At 43.7% G+C, this 16,881-nt stretch overlaps 1 protein-coding gene across 1 annotated transcript; it reads left to right on the top strand.

Moving 5' to 3' along the window:
- The first annotated feature begins 297 nt into the window (after positions 1–297).
- Positions 298–12,738, top strand: LOC148214291 (signal-regulatory protein beta-1-like). Its single transcript, XM_088153652.1, has 7 exons — positions 298–414; positions 1,801–2,142; positions 2,341–2,658; positions 3,041–3,376; positions 4,649–4,743; positions 11,117–11,137; positions 12,384–12,738. Exons 1-5 carry the CDS (start codon positions 339–341, stop codon positions 4,702–4,704), a joined length of 1,128 nt encoding a protein of 375 aa, XP_088009778.1. The 5' UTR covers positions 298–338; the 3' UTR covers positions 4,705–4,743; positions 11,117–11,137; positions 12,384–12,738.
- The last annotated feature ends 4,143 nt before the right edge of the window (positions 12,739–16,881 follow it).

Raw genomic sequence — 16,881 nt, forward strand, 5'->3', positions numbered from 1 at the left:
TGGGAAGACATCAGGAATCAGCTGGCCCAGAGCTTCTAATTTTGAATTAGAATACTGAATTCTGCCGATTTTTACTGATTTTTATTGATTTTTATTGATTTTTATTGATTTTTATTGTTGAATATTGATGATTGCCCAGAGTCTCCCCACAGTGAGATAGGTGATGACAAATATGAAATATAAATGAAAAATAAAAAGAAATTAGAGATGATTTCTGGAAATTGCCCAAGTTTAGAAGAAGGAAAGGAGACTTCCTCTTTTGCTTCTTCTGCTGAAGGAAAGATATAGTGGGGGCAAGACACGAATTAACTGCAGACATTTCTCCTGCCGCTATCAGCATGGCTATCTTGAGGTCCTTCTTGGGAACCCCTGATCCGCTTCAGCTGCTGTATCTCCTCCTTCTGCGGAATTTGGGTGAGTGTTGGCATTTGAAATCAGGCAGGGTCCGTTCTCAGATTTACAGCTGGAATAAAATCCTGCAAGGCCAGGCCATCCCCCCGGCTGGACCCCGCAGCTTTGCCAGAGGACAGTCATAGGCAGGGGCCAGGCGGGGGGCACCGGGCAGGACAGCAGGATCATCAGCAGACGTTGCTCATTCCCCCTCTGGAAATGGCTGAGGGGCTGTTGCCTGGGCTGAGGGGGCAATTCTCGCCCTTGAACTCTGCAGCACCTCACAAAGTCCTTCTCTTTACCGGCATCAAAACTTCCCTCGTTGAGACTCAGTGGGTGACCCAAATTTTTGCCTTGTGACGGGGGGGGGGGGGAGGGAAACATCACTGGAACATGCATGATGTTCTTCCATGCCAACATGTCTCTCTTTAGCCTCCATCCAAGCGGTAGCTTTGGTGCATGGCAGAAGTATTCTTCCCCCCACCCTTTAAAAATTGGGTCTCTGGTTTTGGGGAGGTTTTTTGCACCTTTCCCAAATGTGAAATCTGCATCTCCATATCTGTATCACCGTGAGTGAGTTGGGCAGCCATATAAATTACTTTAATTAATTAATTAAATATGTATATCTATATATCTAACTACATCTCTATATCGATCTCTATCTGTGTCTCTATCTCCATATCGGAAACTGAAAGAGATATACAGCACATTCCCACCTGGCCTTTGCTTTAGGAAAGACGGCTTGGGGGCTGTCTCCAGAAAGTGCTCCATGTGGTCTTGGGAAGCGGTGAAGGAAGGGAGACCAAACATACACCGGGCCCTGATGGAGCACCTGCTCCCCCAGCCCATCTCGTCAAGCAGCCTGTTCTCCCCGTGGCCCACCAACTGTCCAACGAAGCCCAGCAGATGAAACTCCCACTGCCCCCCCAGCTGAGAGCCATGGGTCCCCAGGACTTGCAGCAATTGATCCAAGATAATCAGCTATTGCTTATGGCTTAGGCCCTTAAGCGGAAAAAATACATAACTAAAGCGTTCCTATTATTATTTATTTTGTTCATTTACTAACATTTTTAAACTGCCCAGTAGCTGAAGCTCTCGACATCGCTTACAGTAAAACACGCTAAAAAGGTACAAGGTGAATAAAAGCAAATGAAATGTAAAATTAACATACCGCCTGTATACCACTAAAACTCTCCTGCCTGTAACATTCACCTGGGCTAAACGGTGTGTTGTAACGCAACAGTTTTTGAATTAATGTACCTCAGATGGGCTAACTTTCAAATGGTTTGCATTCAGGAAATGCAAGTAATTCTGTTCTCTAAAGGGGCACCACCCATTCTTCTGTCTCAAGAAGAGCAGTGACCACTTTCTAGAGAAAACCTAGTATAGAAGTGTCTCTTTCTGTTTCAGTTGTTGGAGGACAGAACGTGGAGATAACGCAACGTCCGGAATCCCTGTCAGTGACAGCCGGAGAGACCCTCAATCTGACGTGTATCCTGACTGGGGAGAATCCACCAGGAGCAGTGCGGTGGTACAAAGGCCTGGACAGAAGCCAACCTCCCATTTACAGTGATAAAGAAGGAGCTCTGAACCGGGGGATGAGGGTCGTCCCAGGATCAAGCACAGACTTCAGCATCTCCATCCGAAACATCCTCCCTGAAGATGCTGGGACCTACTACTGTGTGAAGGTCACGACAGGGAACCCAGAGAGACAGCTGGCTTCGGGGAAAGGCACCGTGGTCTCTGTGATCGGTACGTTGCACCCCAACGTGATTTCCAGGGATGAAGGAACATCCACCCCAGTCAACCGAGAGAGATGTGGGGCTAAATCACATGTTTGGGGCAAATTCCCTGCACAAAGCTGAGTCTCTCCAACCAAAAGCAGTCTTGGAGACTTGGGTATGGTCTATGTGGGACTGTCAGTTGATGTCTCCCTCCTTCCTCTCTCAGCCAGGCCATCCCAGCCTTTGCTTCGTGGCCCCCCAGGCAGAATCACAGGGTCTCGGGCCTCTTTCAACTGCTCCTCAGAGGGATTCTCCCCCCGAGAGATCACAGTCACCTGGTTGAAGGATGGGAAGGAAATAGAGGGGGCCCAGACCAGGATTCTGGATTCTGGTGAACAGCAGAACATCTCGTACCGAGTGGAGAGCACGGTGGAAGTGCTGCTCGGGAATGGAGACGTGAGGTCGCAGCTGACCTGCCAGATCCAACACAGCTCCTTGGAGGCTCCCCTCCAGCAGGACTTTCCACTTGGTGATATCCTAACAGGTAGGTGAGCTCTGGTCGTGGAGAAGGACGAGGCCACGGAGTCTGGATGTGTCCGAGGTCCCCCGATGGCAGAGGAATGGCTCCAGCCAGGCCCCACTTCTAGCCCCCTCAGTCATGGAAGCCCACCTAGACCAGCCATTCTTTCTCAGCACAAGGGGCTTCACAGGGCTGATGTTGTGGGGAGCAGCCCTTTAGGAAGGCAGCCAAGATCTTTCCCCGGGTACTTGGGTCAAGCGCAGTAGAGTTCCAAATGGGTGAACTCATTTATTTTCCCAATGCTGCAGTCCCAGGCCAGGCCGAGTTGGTCTTCCAGCCCCTTCTGCACGCAGGAGCCATGAGTTGGAAGCTCTTCTGACTGATCTCTTTGTCTCTCTTTCCTCAGTTCCCCCCAAAGATCTGTTTCTCAGCATCCCATTTTCCCGTGTCCCGCTGAACGCCACTGTGGCGGTCACTTGCAGCATGGAAAATTTTTATCCTGATGATGCCAAATTGGAGTTGTTTAACACGGGTACCCCAAGGAAAAAAGGAAAGGTTGGCCCGAGCACCCTGAATTCTGATGGGACATATTCCCTTGCGGCTTCCCTGGTGGTGGTGGCCACCGAAGACAGAAATGCCTCAAACATCACTTGCATGGTTCAGTATAACTCCCGCTCTCTGGCCAATTTCACTAGAACACTGCTCATTGAACACCACAAAAGTTCGGAAGGGAATCCAACAAGTAAGTGTGGACTTTTAGAATAATTCTTCAGTGTTTTTTTACCCCCGCCCCCCTTTTTCTGCTTCATTCCACTTTGATCTTTTGGTCTTCTCTTGATTTGATGACAACATGCATCTCTTAGATTGCTCTAAAATACTGTAGTGAGGGTTCTGTTGCTCCAGGATTCAGCCCAGATGCTGTGTGCAGAAGATCTAGGACCAGGGCAAGAGGTCCTGCCTTGCCCCAGGTGAGTTTGGAAACCCACAGAGATGACCTTGAAGAAACTATGTGAAAACAATTAGCAAAACAGGAAGAAAACCATAGAAAGAAATACAGACTAGCTCCCCTTAAACATTCTGGAAAATAAGAGGGAGGGAAGGAGAACACTCTCAAACATTTCAAGGTCAGCCGAGTCAGAAAACAGACTCTACAAGTAGTACTGGAACTCTGCTTTACTGAGATAGGCTAGAACGGTGTTTCTCAACATGGGCAACTTTAAGAGGTGTGGAGTTAAGTCACCCAGATTGAAAAACACTGAGCTAGAGTAACAGACCCTTGAGAGCTTGAGAGCATTTTCCATCTCTCCCTCCTTCTTAAGCTTTAGAGAGTTAAGATGGAGCTAACCTGAGTTTCTTTCTAATGTTCTCTTCTCTTCCTTGGGTTTAAATCATGTTTTGCTAACTGTCAAATTCCTTCCCCAAGGTCATTTCCATCAAACTCTATCCTGTGTTTTCTTTTTCCCTCTTTCTTCCATTCAGAGAGAAATCTGGAGGTCTTTCCCTGATTTATTCTTCTTTATAAAACTCAAGTTTGTGCTACAGGTGACATGCAAGTCCTGAAAATGTGGGAAAACAGGCCACGGGGTGGTCCAAGGGCCAAATCGGAACAGCTCCAGTTGGGTTTCACTGATCTTCTATTTCTGTGGTTCTTCTTCTGGTGTCCTGTTAATCTATTGTGTACAGGACTCTTAAAATCAAGATAGTCAGAGGCGATGTCAAAAGAAGTCAAGGTAGCGGCCCTTGAAGGGGGACGTTTCACAGTTGGACATTTGTGGCTGCCATCTAGACTTTCTTGAGCCTCCTTGGCGAAGCCCCTGAGGACAGCCTTTGTTTGGGTTTTATTCCACCAAGCAGCTTTGGATATTTCTCTTGTTTTATTCTGTGAGCTGCCCAGAGTTGTGATGGACGGGGGTGGTCTATATATTTCAACAAATGCATTTCATAAATAAATGCTGGCTGACTTAGAGGACAGCTCTTCTCTACCCTAACCTGAACCCATACGATCTTTCTGCAGAACCAACCATTCTAATCGTTGCTGTGGTGGTTAGTGCACTCCTGGTTGTTTGGTGATTGCGGTTATCTACCTCATCCAAGCAAGACACGGCAAAGGTAAAAATCTGTGTTTGCTTTTTTTTTTTATCAAGACTTTTATTAAGATATATAAAAAGTACAATTAAAATACAAATCGGAAAGTATAGAAGAGAGAGAAGATAGAAGTAAAAGAAAAAGACAAAAACTAAAAGAGTGAGATCAAATATAAGATACAACAGAAAGTGACTTCCGACTATCTCTAATACAGATATGAGTACAAATTGAAACAGAATATTAATCTCTTACCACTATTGAATCCTAATGCACATTATTTCTATCAGCACCAACCATCTAATCATTAAATCCCACAATCAAAGCTTCATTTTTTCCCAACCCAAGCACGTAATCTAGGAAGGGTTGCCACGAGGAGACAAATTTAGGAACAGTATTATCTGTTATTAAAGCTGTTAGCTTCACCATTTGAGCCAAGTCCATTAGTTTAATAATCCACTCTTCCACTGTAGTTATTTGTGAATCTTTCCATCTTTGCGCATATAACAGTCTTGCAGCTGTGATCATATATAGAAGCAAAGATCCATATTGTTTCTCCAATCCTTTCTCCTTCAAACCCAGTAGGAACAATTCTGGGTTTTTTTGAATATTCACTTTAAGAATCTTTTGAATAGCAATGCATATCTGGTCCCAAAATTGTTTAGCCTTTTCACAAGTCCACCAAAGATGATAAAAGGTCCCATCGTCCTGTGAACATTTCCAACAAACATTTGTTATACCAGTATACATTTCTGATAACTTATCAGGAGTTAAATACCAGCAGTACATCATTTTATAAAAATTCTCTTTCAAATTATAATTCAATGTAAATTTCAAACCTTTGTTCCACATATTTTCCCATTGTTCCAACATCATACTGTATCCAAAGTTTTTAGCCCATTTAATCATACATTCCTTGACTTGTTCATCTTCTAACTTCATCTGTAACAACATCTTATACATTTTAGCAATAATATGCTCATCAATTATACTGAGTTGAGTCTGAAAATAAGACATTTCATTCACAAATCTATCATTCTTTTTGTCCATTTAAAACGTTCCAACAATTGCATATGAGTAAACCAGTGACATATAAACCCTTCTAATTCTAACTATTCCCTTGTTTAAAAACTTGGTTCACCCTCCTCAAAATTTAATAAATCTTTCTATTTTAACCACTTCATTTCTCCCACGTTTTCTCTTCTAGTAAATGCTTCCTGAGGTGACAACCACAAAGGTACATTAGGAGACAGTCTTACCTTATATTTATTCCAGATCCGTAGTAAGGCATTCCTCATATAACGGTTCTTAAAATCCTTACTAACTTTAACTTTATCATACCACAAACAGGCATGCCACCCGAATCTTGATTCATGACCTTCAAGTAGTAATAATTCTTTATTCTCCACGGTTAATCACTCCGTCATCCAAAGCGTACAACAAGCGTCAAAATACAGTTTTAAGTTAGGCAGACCCAAGCCTCCTCGTTCCTTGGCATCTTGTAACAATTTATATTTAATTCTCGGTTTTCTGCCTTGCCAAATGAAATTAGATATATCTCTCTGCCACTTTTTAAACGGTAAATCTGTAGTCAAAACTGGTATAGTCTGAAAAAGAAACAACATCCCAGGCAAAACATTCATTTTCATCACTGAAATTCTCCCCATGAGAGACAACTGTAATTTTTCCCATCTTGCCAAATCTTTTTTCACTTCATTCCAAATTTTGCCATAGTTATTCTGGAACAACACACTATTTTTAGTAGATAGAATCACCCCCAAACATCTCACCATTTTTTCAGCCCGGAAACCGGTCTCGCTCATCAACAAATCCTGATCAGGCAGGGTCATGTTTTTAATTAACATTTTTGGTTTCTGTTTATTTATTTTGAAACCCGCCAGTGAGCCAAATTCCTTCAGGTTCTTCATCAAGTGTTCAGCAGATACCAGAGGGTCTTGTAATAGCAAAACTAAATCATCAGCCAAAGCCCTCAGTTTAAAAACCTCTTGTTTAATCTTTAAGCCGTTTATTTGTCCATCCCTTCTAATGTCTCTATTAAGAACTTTGAGAACCAAAATAAAGAGCAGAGGCGAAAAAGGGCCACCTTGTCTTGTTCCTTTCTCTATATGACATGATTCAGTTAATTCTTCATTCACAATAATAGTAGCGTATAAATTGACTTTACTCCCTGTGTAAAATGTTCTCTAAAGTCCATACTTTCCAAAACTTTAAACTTTAAAGGAGAAGGGGACGGCAGAGGATGAGATGGTTAGATAGCATCACTGAAGCAATGAGCATGAAACTGAGCAAACTCAGGGAGGCAGTAAAGGACAGGAAGGCCTGGCGCAATATGGTTCATGGGGTCACGAAGAGTCGGACATGACTTAACAACTCAACGACAACAACAATATTGTAAACATTCTATAATATCCAACACGACCCTAACATTGTCTCTTAAGCAATGTCTTTTAGACAAAAATCCACATTGATCATGATGAATACATTCCTGCAAAATTGTTTTTAACCATTCTGCCAACACTGGAGCAAATATTTTATACTCATTGTTCAACAATGAAATTGGTCTATAATTCTTAATTAAAAGAGGATCCTGTCCTTTAGGTAGAAGCGCAATGTTGGCTTCCTTCCATGAGTCAGGCATTGCCGCACCCAACAATATAGAGTTCATCAATCTTTTAAAAGGTAAAAGAATCTCATTTTCAAAACATTTACAACATATTGCAGGTAATCTATCAGGTCCTGGTGCTTTTCCCAGTTTGGTTCTCTGGATAGCTTCAACTATTTCAAAAATAGTTATAGGACTGTTCAATATTAATTTCTGTGGCTGTGAAAGTTTTGGTAAATTTGCTTGTTCAAATATTCATCAACCTTTTCTAAAGAAATTTCTTGTTTTTTATATAAGTTAGAAAAGAAATTATGAAATGCTTTTTAAAAATTTTTCATTGTCCAATAGTTCCACATTTCCTTCTTAAATTTTAGAAATCATTTCCTTGTCTCTCTCTTTCCTTAATTTGTATGCTAACCACCTTCCTGGTTTATTTCCAAATTCAAAGTGTCTCTGTTTAGCATATCTTAACTTCATTTCAATTTCTTTCACAGTCAACACTGAAATTGTTGATGTAGTAACTTAAGGTAATAAACAATATTATTATCAGACAGTTTTTTCTGGAGTTCCTTCTCCTTCAACTTAATCTGATCTAAAATCATTTGTAATTTTTGTTGAGACTTTTTCTTAAAAATACGATTATGATAAATAAAATTTCCCCTCATCACCACTTTACTGGTATCCCACACTGTTTTTAAAGCCACACCTTTATCTAGACTGATCTCAAAAAAGTCCTTTAGTTTCTTCTTACAGTCCTCCACAACATTTTCTTTTTGCAAAGTAGATTCATTCAACCTCCACCTAAAAGACCTAGTAAATTTGTTAATTGTCATGCTTACAGGATTATGGTCTGAAAAAGTCTTTGGTAAAATATCCACTGTAGAAATTTTATTTGCCAAGTCCATTGAAACCCATATCATACCAATTCTTGAAAAAAATCTATGTGTCTCTGAATAAAAAGTAAAAACTTTTGCCAGTCCATTTTGATATCTCCATGAGTCCATCAGTACCAAATTATCCATTAAATCAAAACAGGACTTTGGTAATTTTCCTTGCTTGATTTTAATTTGCTTCTCAGATGTTCTGTCAAGTAATGGTGAAGCAACTCCATTCCGATCTCCCATCAGACACCAACTTTGGTATGAGAAAGCTGACAATTCATTCAAAAGCTGCATAAAAAATTTGCTCTTGTCATCGTTCGGAACATATACTCCCACAACAATCATTTTAAGTCCACGAATCTCCACTTCAACAACTACATATCTACCATAATCATCTGTTAACAATAAATGTGGTTTCAAGTACTTTTTAACATATAATACAATTCCATTTATTTTCTTCGAATTGGCTGAAACAAATTCCTATCCCAAATTATTATTTATCAAATATTTTGTATCTTTCTTCTTTATATGTGTTTCTTGCAAACAAATTACATCATATTTCAATTTATTCAAATAGCGAAAGACCTTTTTTCTTTTCTGTGGAGCATTTGCCCCATTTATAATCCATGTAAGACATTTCAAAGCCATCTTTATGCAGACGATTCACCACAGTCTTGAGGAATGACAGCTCTCTCTTCCCCGTATGTAACCACATCCGTTTGCTTAATTCCAGATGTATCCTGTTCCAAGTTGGTTCCAAATCTAGCTAAAAAGTCCTTAGCCTTAGAAATCAAAGTTAATTTCAATCTTTGTTGGTGGTAAGCAAAACAGGGAATTTTGTTTTTTTTCAAAACATTTGTCGGAAATGCATATTCTTTTCTCTTCCTTAAAATCCTTACTGCTATTTCTCTGAGGACCGTTATATCCATACTCCCAATGTTAAGTTTAGAGTCAAAGTGCGCTTGCAAAAGCAAATCCCTTGTTTTTCTCCTAGAAAACTGTACCAGCACATCTCTTGGGTTACCATGTACAATTGCATATCTGGAGTTTATATAAAAAACTTTTTCTATCTCGTCTGACATTTTATCTTCTTCCCAGTCAGTTAGTTCCTCCATGACACATGTAATCATATCTTTTAAGTTTTCTTCTTTAACTTCAGGGATTCCCCAAAGCCTCAGACAAAACCCTTTATCTCTCGACTCCAATAATGCAATTTGGTCCAGCCCTTTTTCCCTTTCAATTCCAGCAAGTCAACTCTATCATTAAGATTTTTAGTCCCTCCTTCTAATTCCTTCTCCATTATTTCAATTTCCTGATCAATTTTTTGATCTAACTTTTTTTCAAGTTCAAGAAACTTTAAATCAAGTGCTTGAGTAATACTTTGGGTGATCATTTGTGTTGTTTTTTTTAAAATATATTCTTCAAACATACCTTTTATCCAATCAACCTCACCAGAGCCACATCTTGTTAACCTTCTGACAGCCATTATCTTTATTTCTATCTTCTTCTTTTCCCCTTACTTGGAAGGAGAGAGAAAAAGGCTATTTCTTCCTTTCAGTAATCCAATAGTCCAAATATAATACTTTCGCTCCGTCTTGTGGCCCAGGATAGTATTCCCAGCAATCAAATGTAACCAGATATCCACAACTAGAAACAAAGCAGAGGGGGAGGAAGTCTACAGCCAATCACAGCTTAGGAAAATCGGCAGACCAAAACTTTCCCACAGCGTCTAAAAATAAACTGCTTCAACTCCACAGAAAACCACTTATATAAAAATCTTCCTTTTCAAGAACAAAGGTAAGGTGTACATAGAAACATCATCTCCTGAAAATATACAACACTTTCTACAGCACTTTAAAGCTTCTGAGTTGTGTGCTCATATTTCAATCTTTCCAATCCAGTATAACGCACTTAGAAATCCCCCAAAAATAATGAAAAGCCCGGCAAGAGAAGAAGTATTTCTGTAATGGGGATAGCCTCCTTACATTCTTTGAATAATAAACAACAAAGGTGATTTTAGAAGTGGGGGGGGGCGGAAGTAGTGTCTCTTTAAGGAGGCTTTAAACTCAGCTCCGACAGGCTGTTCCACCCACTTCCCAGCTGGTCGCTCACTGTCTGGTCGCATCCGACGAACGTTCGATAAGCTATAGCCGTCCGGAAGAGAAGAGGTACAATTCAAGGCTTCTCCCTGCCTGGAGTTTGCTTCGTGTCTCGGAAAAAATTCTACCACACTTATAATTTCGGCTTCAGCAAAGCTCCAGCTGGAATTAACCTTCCGCCATCCTTCCTCCACCGGAAGTCCAAAATCTCCATTTGCTGATCTTCGTTGTTTCAAGTTCTGCTAAGAAACATGGCCATCCCATGGTGACCACCCATGGGATGGATGGATGCACTGAAGGCATCTTCATGCACTGGGGTCTTCATGTGGTGCCTCTAAACCGGCTGACATAATTTATATGGTTAGGACCTTTCCCATTGTGATGCATGTAGTGGGTGGGTGGCTGGCTCGATGAGGTCTCCTCACGTTGTCCTGAATTCCTGATGGCTTTATGGATACGTTCATGTACCTTTCTTGGTGAGAGTATGGAATTGGCTTGCCACTGCCTTCTTCAAATATATTTTTTGACTTCCCAGTCTCTCCTCCATCCATGTGATTTCCTGGGGGAAGTGGAGGTGGTTCCATCCATGTCCTAACCATATCCAACCCTGTTGCTTTTTCTGAGATCAGCCAAGGTCATGAGGTGCCTCCTGGTCACTTCATGGAGATATCCTTGTACTTTCCCTGACACCGTATTGTTATTGTTATTTTAATTGTAAGAATGAGTTTTGCAGGATTTTTTGGGACCCCTCAAGAACTGACCTTCCAGCTAATGTGTTTTCTCCTACTTTCTTGTAGGTACAGACTCCACTCCGTAAGGTAAATCTACTTTTCTCTTTTAATCCGAAAGCTGGTTGATTCGGGAATATGAATAAAGTAGAGGCCAGCACAACCTGGTGTACTCCAGGTTCACTGGGCAACAGTTTCTGTCAGTCTCAGCCCCCGGGACCCACAACTAGTTCCCTGGATGGTACCAAACGGGGCTAATGTTCGGCTAATGTTTGGAGTGTAAAACTTGTTTGTTGACATTGGCTAATGTTGTTTTATAAAAGCAAAATCTGGCCTTTTCACAATCTGCAAATCACCCTGGATTTCTGGCAAGGAAGGTTGAGCAGATAGGAGGGAACCAAACATTATCAGCATTCACACAACATGTTAGCTGTACAGTCGGGTTAACAAGCATCCTTGTTGCATTAACAACACATGCCACAAAAAGGAGGAGGAGGAGGAGAGGAAGAAGAAGAGGTGGAAGAGGAGGGGAGCGGAGGGGAGGGGAAGGGAGCAGGACCAGGACCAGGAGGAAGAAGAAAAGCTCATTATGGATTAACAGAACAGCTTGGGACAGACATCCTGCTACGATAAAGAATGAACCCCAAACTAAGCAGAAGCTTATCTAGATCAATCTCCAGGTTGATGGGATGAAACCATCTTACAACTAGGAGAGTGTTTCAACCACCTGAGATAAAAGAAGCAAGAAATAATGTGAGCCAAGAGACAAAAACCACAGGAAATGTATTTAAGAGCCTAAGATTCTAGGCTTCTCTTCTCCTGCTTGTCAAGCGTGAAGCAGCAAAACTGTTACTCTAATTTCCCTTTATCTGGTGAAAAGAATCTGTGCGTCTGCTGATTACTTTTGGACCTAACAGATGATAACTAAATGTGTAGAATGATAGGAAATTCCATTTAACGCCAAGGGCAAACATTAGATTAATAATTCAGCTATCTGATCAACCCTCTTAAGACAAAGGACAAAGGATCCCTCAGATAAACCCAGATTAAAATAGGAAGTTTAAAGTAAAACCATATGTGATTTCTTCCTTCCCCGTGTTTCACGTTGACTGTGTAGCAATCTCTTAACGTAGGTCGCTCAGAAAAAGAGCCCAGAACTGCCTCTATGGCTGGTCCAAAGGTTTTTGTTGAGAAATGGCTGAAGGCAAACTTAAACCCCCGTCTCCCCCACCATAAATCAAGAGTAAGGAACCTGTAGCTTTGAAAAATTAAAAAGTGAGTGTGTGAGATTTGCTGTTTACTCTTTGGTGATCGGAGTTTTTGGTCCCACCTTTAGGGTTCATGCATCTGAGAAGTCTCCTGGACTGACGAATCAGGAACGCTGAGCTAAATTTCTTGAGCTGCTGGGCAGAAATAATTATTTCAGAGGTCATCTCTTCAGCCTCAAATGCCTAACTTTGATCATTTACTTTCATCCTCAGTTGATGCAGTTTTTTGGACTGGGACAGAGAATCAGCCTAGATAAGTGGGTCACCATCCTGTGGTTACTAGTGTTATTTTTTGAAGGATCACTGTATTAAAATAGGAAAAATAAACTTTATTATTCCAAGAAAATAAACCTTTTTAGCACTGCAGACCTCTAAGAGGTGGTACAAAGTTTTTTCTTAAGCCTTCTGTCTGTACCCTTAAGAGTTGACTTCCTTCAGCACTGAACCTGCAACATTTTGAAAGCTGTTTTTGCACTCTACCCTCTGCCAGAGATTCTGTCTAGTAGGTGTAAGCTAATAAAGAGCAGAGCAATTCCAGAGCTGTCTCGTGGAGTTTCTTGGGCTGAACCTGACAGCAATCTCGCCAGACTCACTCTAACTCCCAAAGTCCGCAACTAAACACTACGAATTCCTTACTGTGGTGCCAGTCTCATCCTCTTTGAGTTCACACGCTCAGTCTGTGGGCTGAGGAGATGCTTCTCCCCATGACCTTGAACCTCCTCATCCAAGTCCTCCATCACAGGAAGCATTCTAAGAAAAGAAAAATAATTCAGAGCTGCAGCCTAGGGCTTTAGAGGGAAGGACGCCCACCTGCTAAATGGGTGTGTCCTTCCAGCCCCCGCCCACTGTGGCTGCCATTTTGTGAAAGTGTTCACCATATGACCTTAAAACTCACCAAGTGGCAACTGATCCCCAAACTCCCCCAGACTAGGTAGAGTTGATGGGCACTGGGCACTTCCCTCCATCTCCACTGCTCTTTCACGGACCTCTGAGTTGGTGGGATGCAGGCAAAAATAGGTTTGGCTGGGATGCGGGCAAGGCTTGCAAGATGCCTAGTTGACCCTTGGAATGGAGGAAAAGTTAAAGAGTGTTATTAGGTGCGAGCCAATAAAGGAACTGAACTGCACTGGATTGCCTCGTTGCTCTTCTTGGGCTGACCCTGACAGGGAGACTCTGTTGGCTTCAGGGCTTCTGCTCCACGAGTGGCCGGCTGTGAGATCCTGTTCCTGAAGTTGGGCTTGCGAGAACAGCTGGGACTGGTGCTGCTCTACCAGCCTCCCTGCTGGGCATCAACCCCCCTGCCTGAGTTCTGGAGGCAGACTTGGGTTGGCGGTGGAGACCCCCAGGCTGATGGTTCTGGGGACTTTAATCTGCCGTCCCTGGGACGTGCCTCGGAGGCAGCCCCGGGGTTCATGGCCACCATGGCAGCCATGGGCCTGTCCCAGATTATTCGCGACCCGACTCGGGACAGTGGCCTCACACTGGACCTGGTTTCTTGTCTGAGCAGAGGCAATGTGATCTGAAGGGGGAATTACAGCTGCCCCCTTGTCATGGTCCGAACATGCCTGGGTGGCCTTGAGATTCTCCTATGCTACCCCGCTCCACAGGGAGGCAGGCCCATTCGATTGGTCGCCCCTGGCAACTGATGGACCCGATGGGGTCCCCGAGGGAGCTGGGGGCTATACCCGAGGAGCTGCTGCATGGTCCAGACCCTGGCCACCAGATGGAATAGGAAGGTGGCCGAGGCCTTGGATAAAACGCGCCCGTGCCGCCTTTCTTGACCCACCGAGCCCGATACTCCCCATGGTTCACGGAGGAGTTGAGGGGTCTGAAAATTATTAAGAGATGTCTAGAGGGCCACTGGAGGAAAACAAGGACCGAATCCAACTGAACACAGGCGAGAGCCGCCATTAAGGCCTACCTTGTGGCGGTGAATATTTCTCTGCTCTTATGCATCCGCAGAATGCCGCCCAGCGGCCCTGTTTAAGGTCACCTGATCCCTTTTGGGAAAGGGGGGGCCAGTGACCCACCCACGGGACCTCACAGAGGGGTTTTCTGGGCATCTGGAGGATAAAATCGCTTGGATCGTTCCCAGTTGGATGCCAAGCGTGTGGCATGGCCTGTGGAGATGGATGCCTGGGGTACGGACCTGCCCTGTTATCTGGGAACAGTTTGATCCTGTTGGACCTGAGGAAGTGGGCAGGGTCCTCTGGGCTGTAAATGCCACCAGCTGCCAAGTAGATCCAGGTATTCAAACCTACTATGGTGTGTTGCTCGGGTAAAAGGCAAAGGTGTGGTGCAATTTTGTGTTGATAAAGGGAAGTTGTAACTTGGCCGGAAAGGAGTTGATTGCACAATTAGGACTTAAGATTACTGGGGAAGATGGGGAAATCGCAGTGAAATTACTGGAATTGAGAATAGAGAGTCAGGAACAAGTAGATCCAAAATCCTCTCCTGCAGGAAAAGGGAGAAGAGCTTTTCCAGATCGGGGAGTCCCAACGCTGGAGGCTGCGAAAGCCGTGTTTGATTATCCTGAAAGCCCTTGTGCCACTCCTCAACGTCTCCAGGAGCCCGCCTTAGCTGTTTCCGAGTGCGTGGAGCCTGTGTTTGATAACGCCCTCTGTCCCGGTGAAAGCTCAAACCCTCGGGAAACAACCTTCCGCTGGACTAGCTGCGCTTTATCTTTGATGCCTTGTATCCACACGTGGCCAGGTGGTTTAAGGGAGACCGCAGAGCCTCCGCACACTCTGAGGCTGATGGCGAAGCCAACAGCAGATCATCTGCCTACTGGAAACACGGTCTCTTTCAAGGGGGATGACCACAACCCCAGATCACTGGCCAGGGCCGTCCCAAATAGAGTTGGGCTCTTCTTGAATCCCTGGGGCAAAAAACCCCAGCCCAGTATATCTGGGTCTTTTGTGCCATCTGAGGATCTTCCCACTCAAAAGCAAACAATTTCTGGCTTCCCTCTCCCAGCGAGATGCAGGAAAGGCATCCTTTAGATCCAAAACTGGAAACCGCCCCAGAGGCTGGTATAGTTGTCAGCAACGTATAGGAGTTAGGCAGCAAGGAGTATTGCAAGGAGACGCCCCTGGACCGATGAGCCCATGTTCCAGGAATTTGTCGTCTTCCAACAACACGGATACCCACGCAGCTCTATCAAAAGTGCCTGACCACTCAATTTATTACAACACAACCCACACAAGCCATGAAAAGGATCACGCTGCCATACATCAGAAACGCCTCAGAAACTACCAATAGGCTATTACAGCCACATGGCAACTCCGTAGCGCACAAACCAGCTAAAGCTAAATACTACGTTGTTGCAACAGCGGATGTCCAGTAAGTAGGCACACCTTGTGGTAAGATGCGTGCACTTTTTATTCCCTGTGCAGGAGCGAAAAGACCCTCCTGCATTTCCCCATTGGTTAGGCACTCAGGAGTTTGCAACCTATCCGATACGCCTAATACAAGTCACGGACGTCCCGCCTTAGTTTACATCTCCCATTACCCTTATTTTAGAAGCCCCTTTCCCATATTCATTTCCTTCCTTCTATGGCAGTTTCGACATTAGCAGTACGTGCTCAGCGAGGTGGTTTCAGATCTTGTGCAACTATTACAAAACCAACTCAGGTCGGTTCAGAGACTCACGTACACGAGTTCCCTTACACATTACCACATCTTCTGCATTTCAGCTCTTCTTATTATTTTAAGCAGTCAGGTACTACTTTATGCTAAGATCCCCCTATGCAATTGAGGACTAGTAACTTGATTGTGTCATTCTATTTGCTTTGCTTAGAAAATCAGGGGCCTGGGAGATCCCCTTTTACTACTAGTTGTTCATTAGAGTTTATTTTAAAGCATATACTGTCAAATTAGTTTACCTGCGAAAAAAACACTTTTATCATTTCTCACATGCCCAATCCCTGATTAGAGGCAAATGCCACTCACCCTCGCCTCTCTGCTGCCGTTTCCAGCCGTCACCCGTCCACCCAGCCACTCTCTGCCTCCGTCCCTTGCAATGACCCCTTGGGCTCTCGGTTTCTCGCTTCCAGAGACCACTCTGGCGTTCGGCTACACCACACTCTTGAGGGGACCGAACAAAGTGTTCAGGGCGCACCTTCCCATCGATACTGTACTGGTGTTGAAGTCCGAGAGGTCTCCTGGCTGGCTCGCCAAACTCCTGGACCCAAAACGGGGTTCTTAGCCCGGAGACGACTGCCAATAACTTCGCCGGACCCGAGAAACTCTTTAGAGTAAATTCCTTTATTGGTGCGCCACAGTAAAGGGGATGCCTCTATCTAAAGAGGCTCCCTGAACACAAAGAGATCAGGGTTTTTATACATTTTGCTTCAAGGAGATATAACATTTAGAGATTACTGATGGTTCAAGAAGTTCTTCATCACCTTAACTGGGATTTCCCTTTGATCTTTTCTCTGCAGTGGACCCATCCCCATATCCTTTGTTTCCTCAAGAGATTTCAACTGCAGGTGAATATGGTTAATAGGTTACCACGGTTAGATGTAGCTGGATACTGAGGGGAGACGCGCCCGCTGCTGCGAACGG

Source organism: Python bivittatus, unplaced genomic scaffold, assembly GCF_059951505.1.
Source record: "Python bivittatus isolate LINGU-HERP-01145 unplaced genomic scaffold, Pbiv_v1 ctg000700_np1212, whole genome shotgun sequence".
Lineage (NCBI taxonomy): Eukaryota > Metazoa > Chordata > Lepidosauria > Squamata > Pythonidae > Python > Python bivittatus.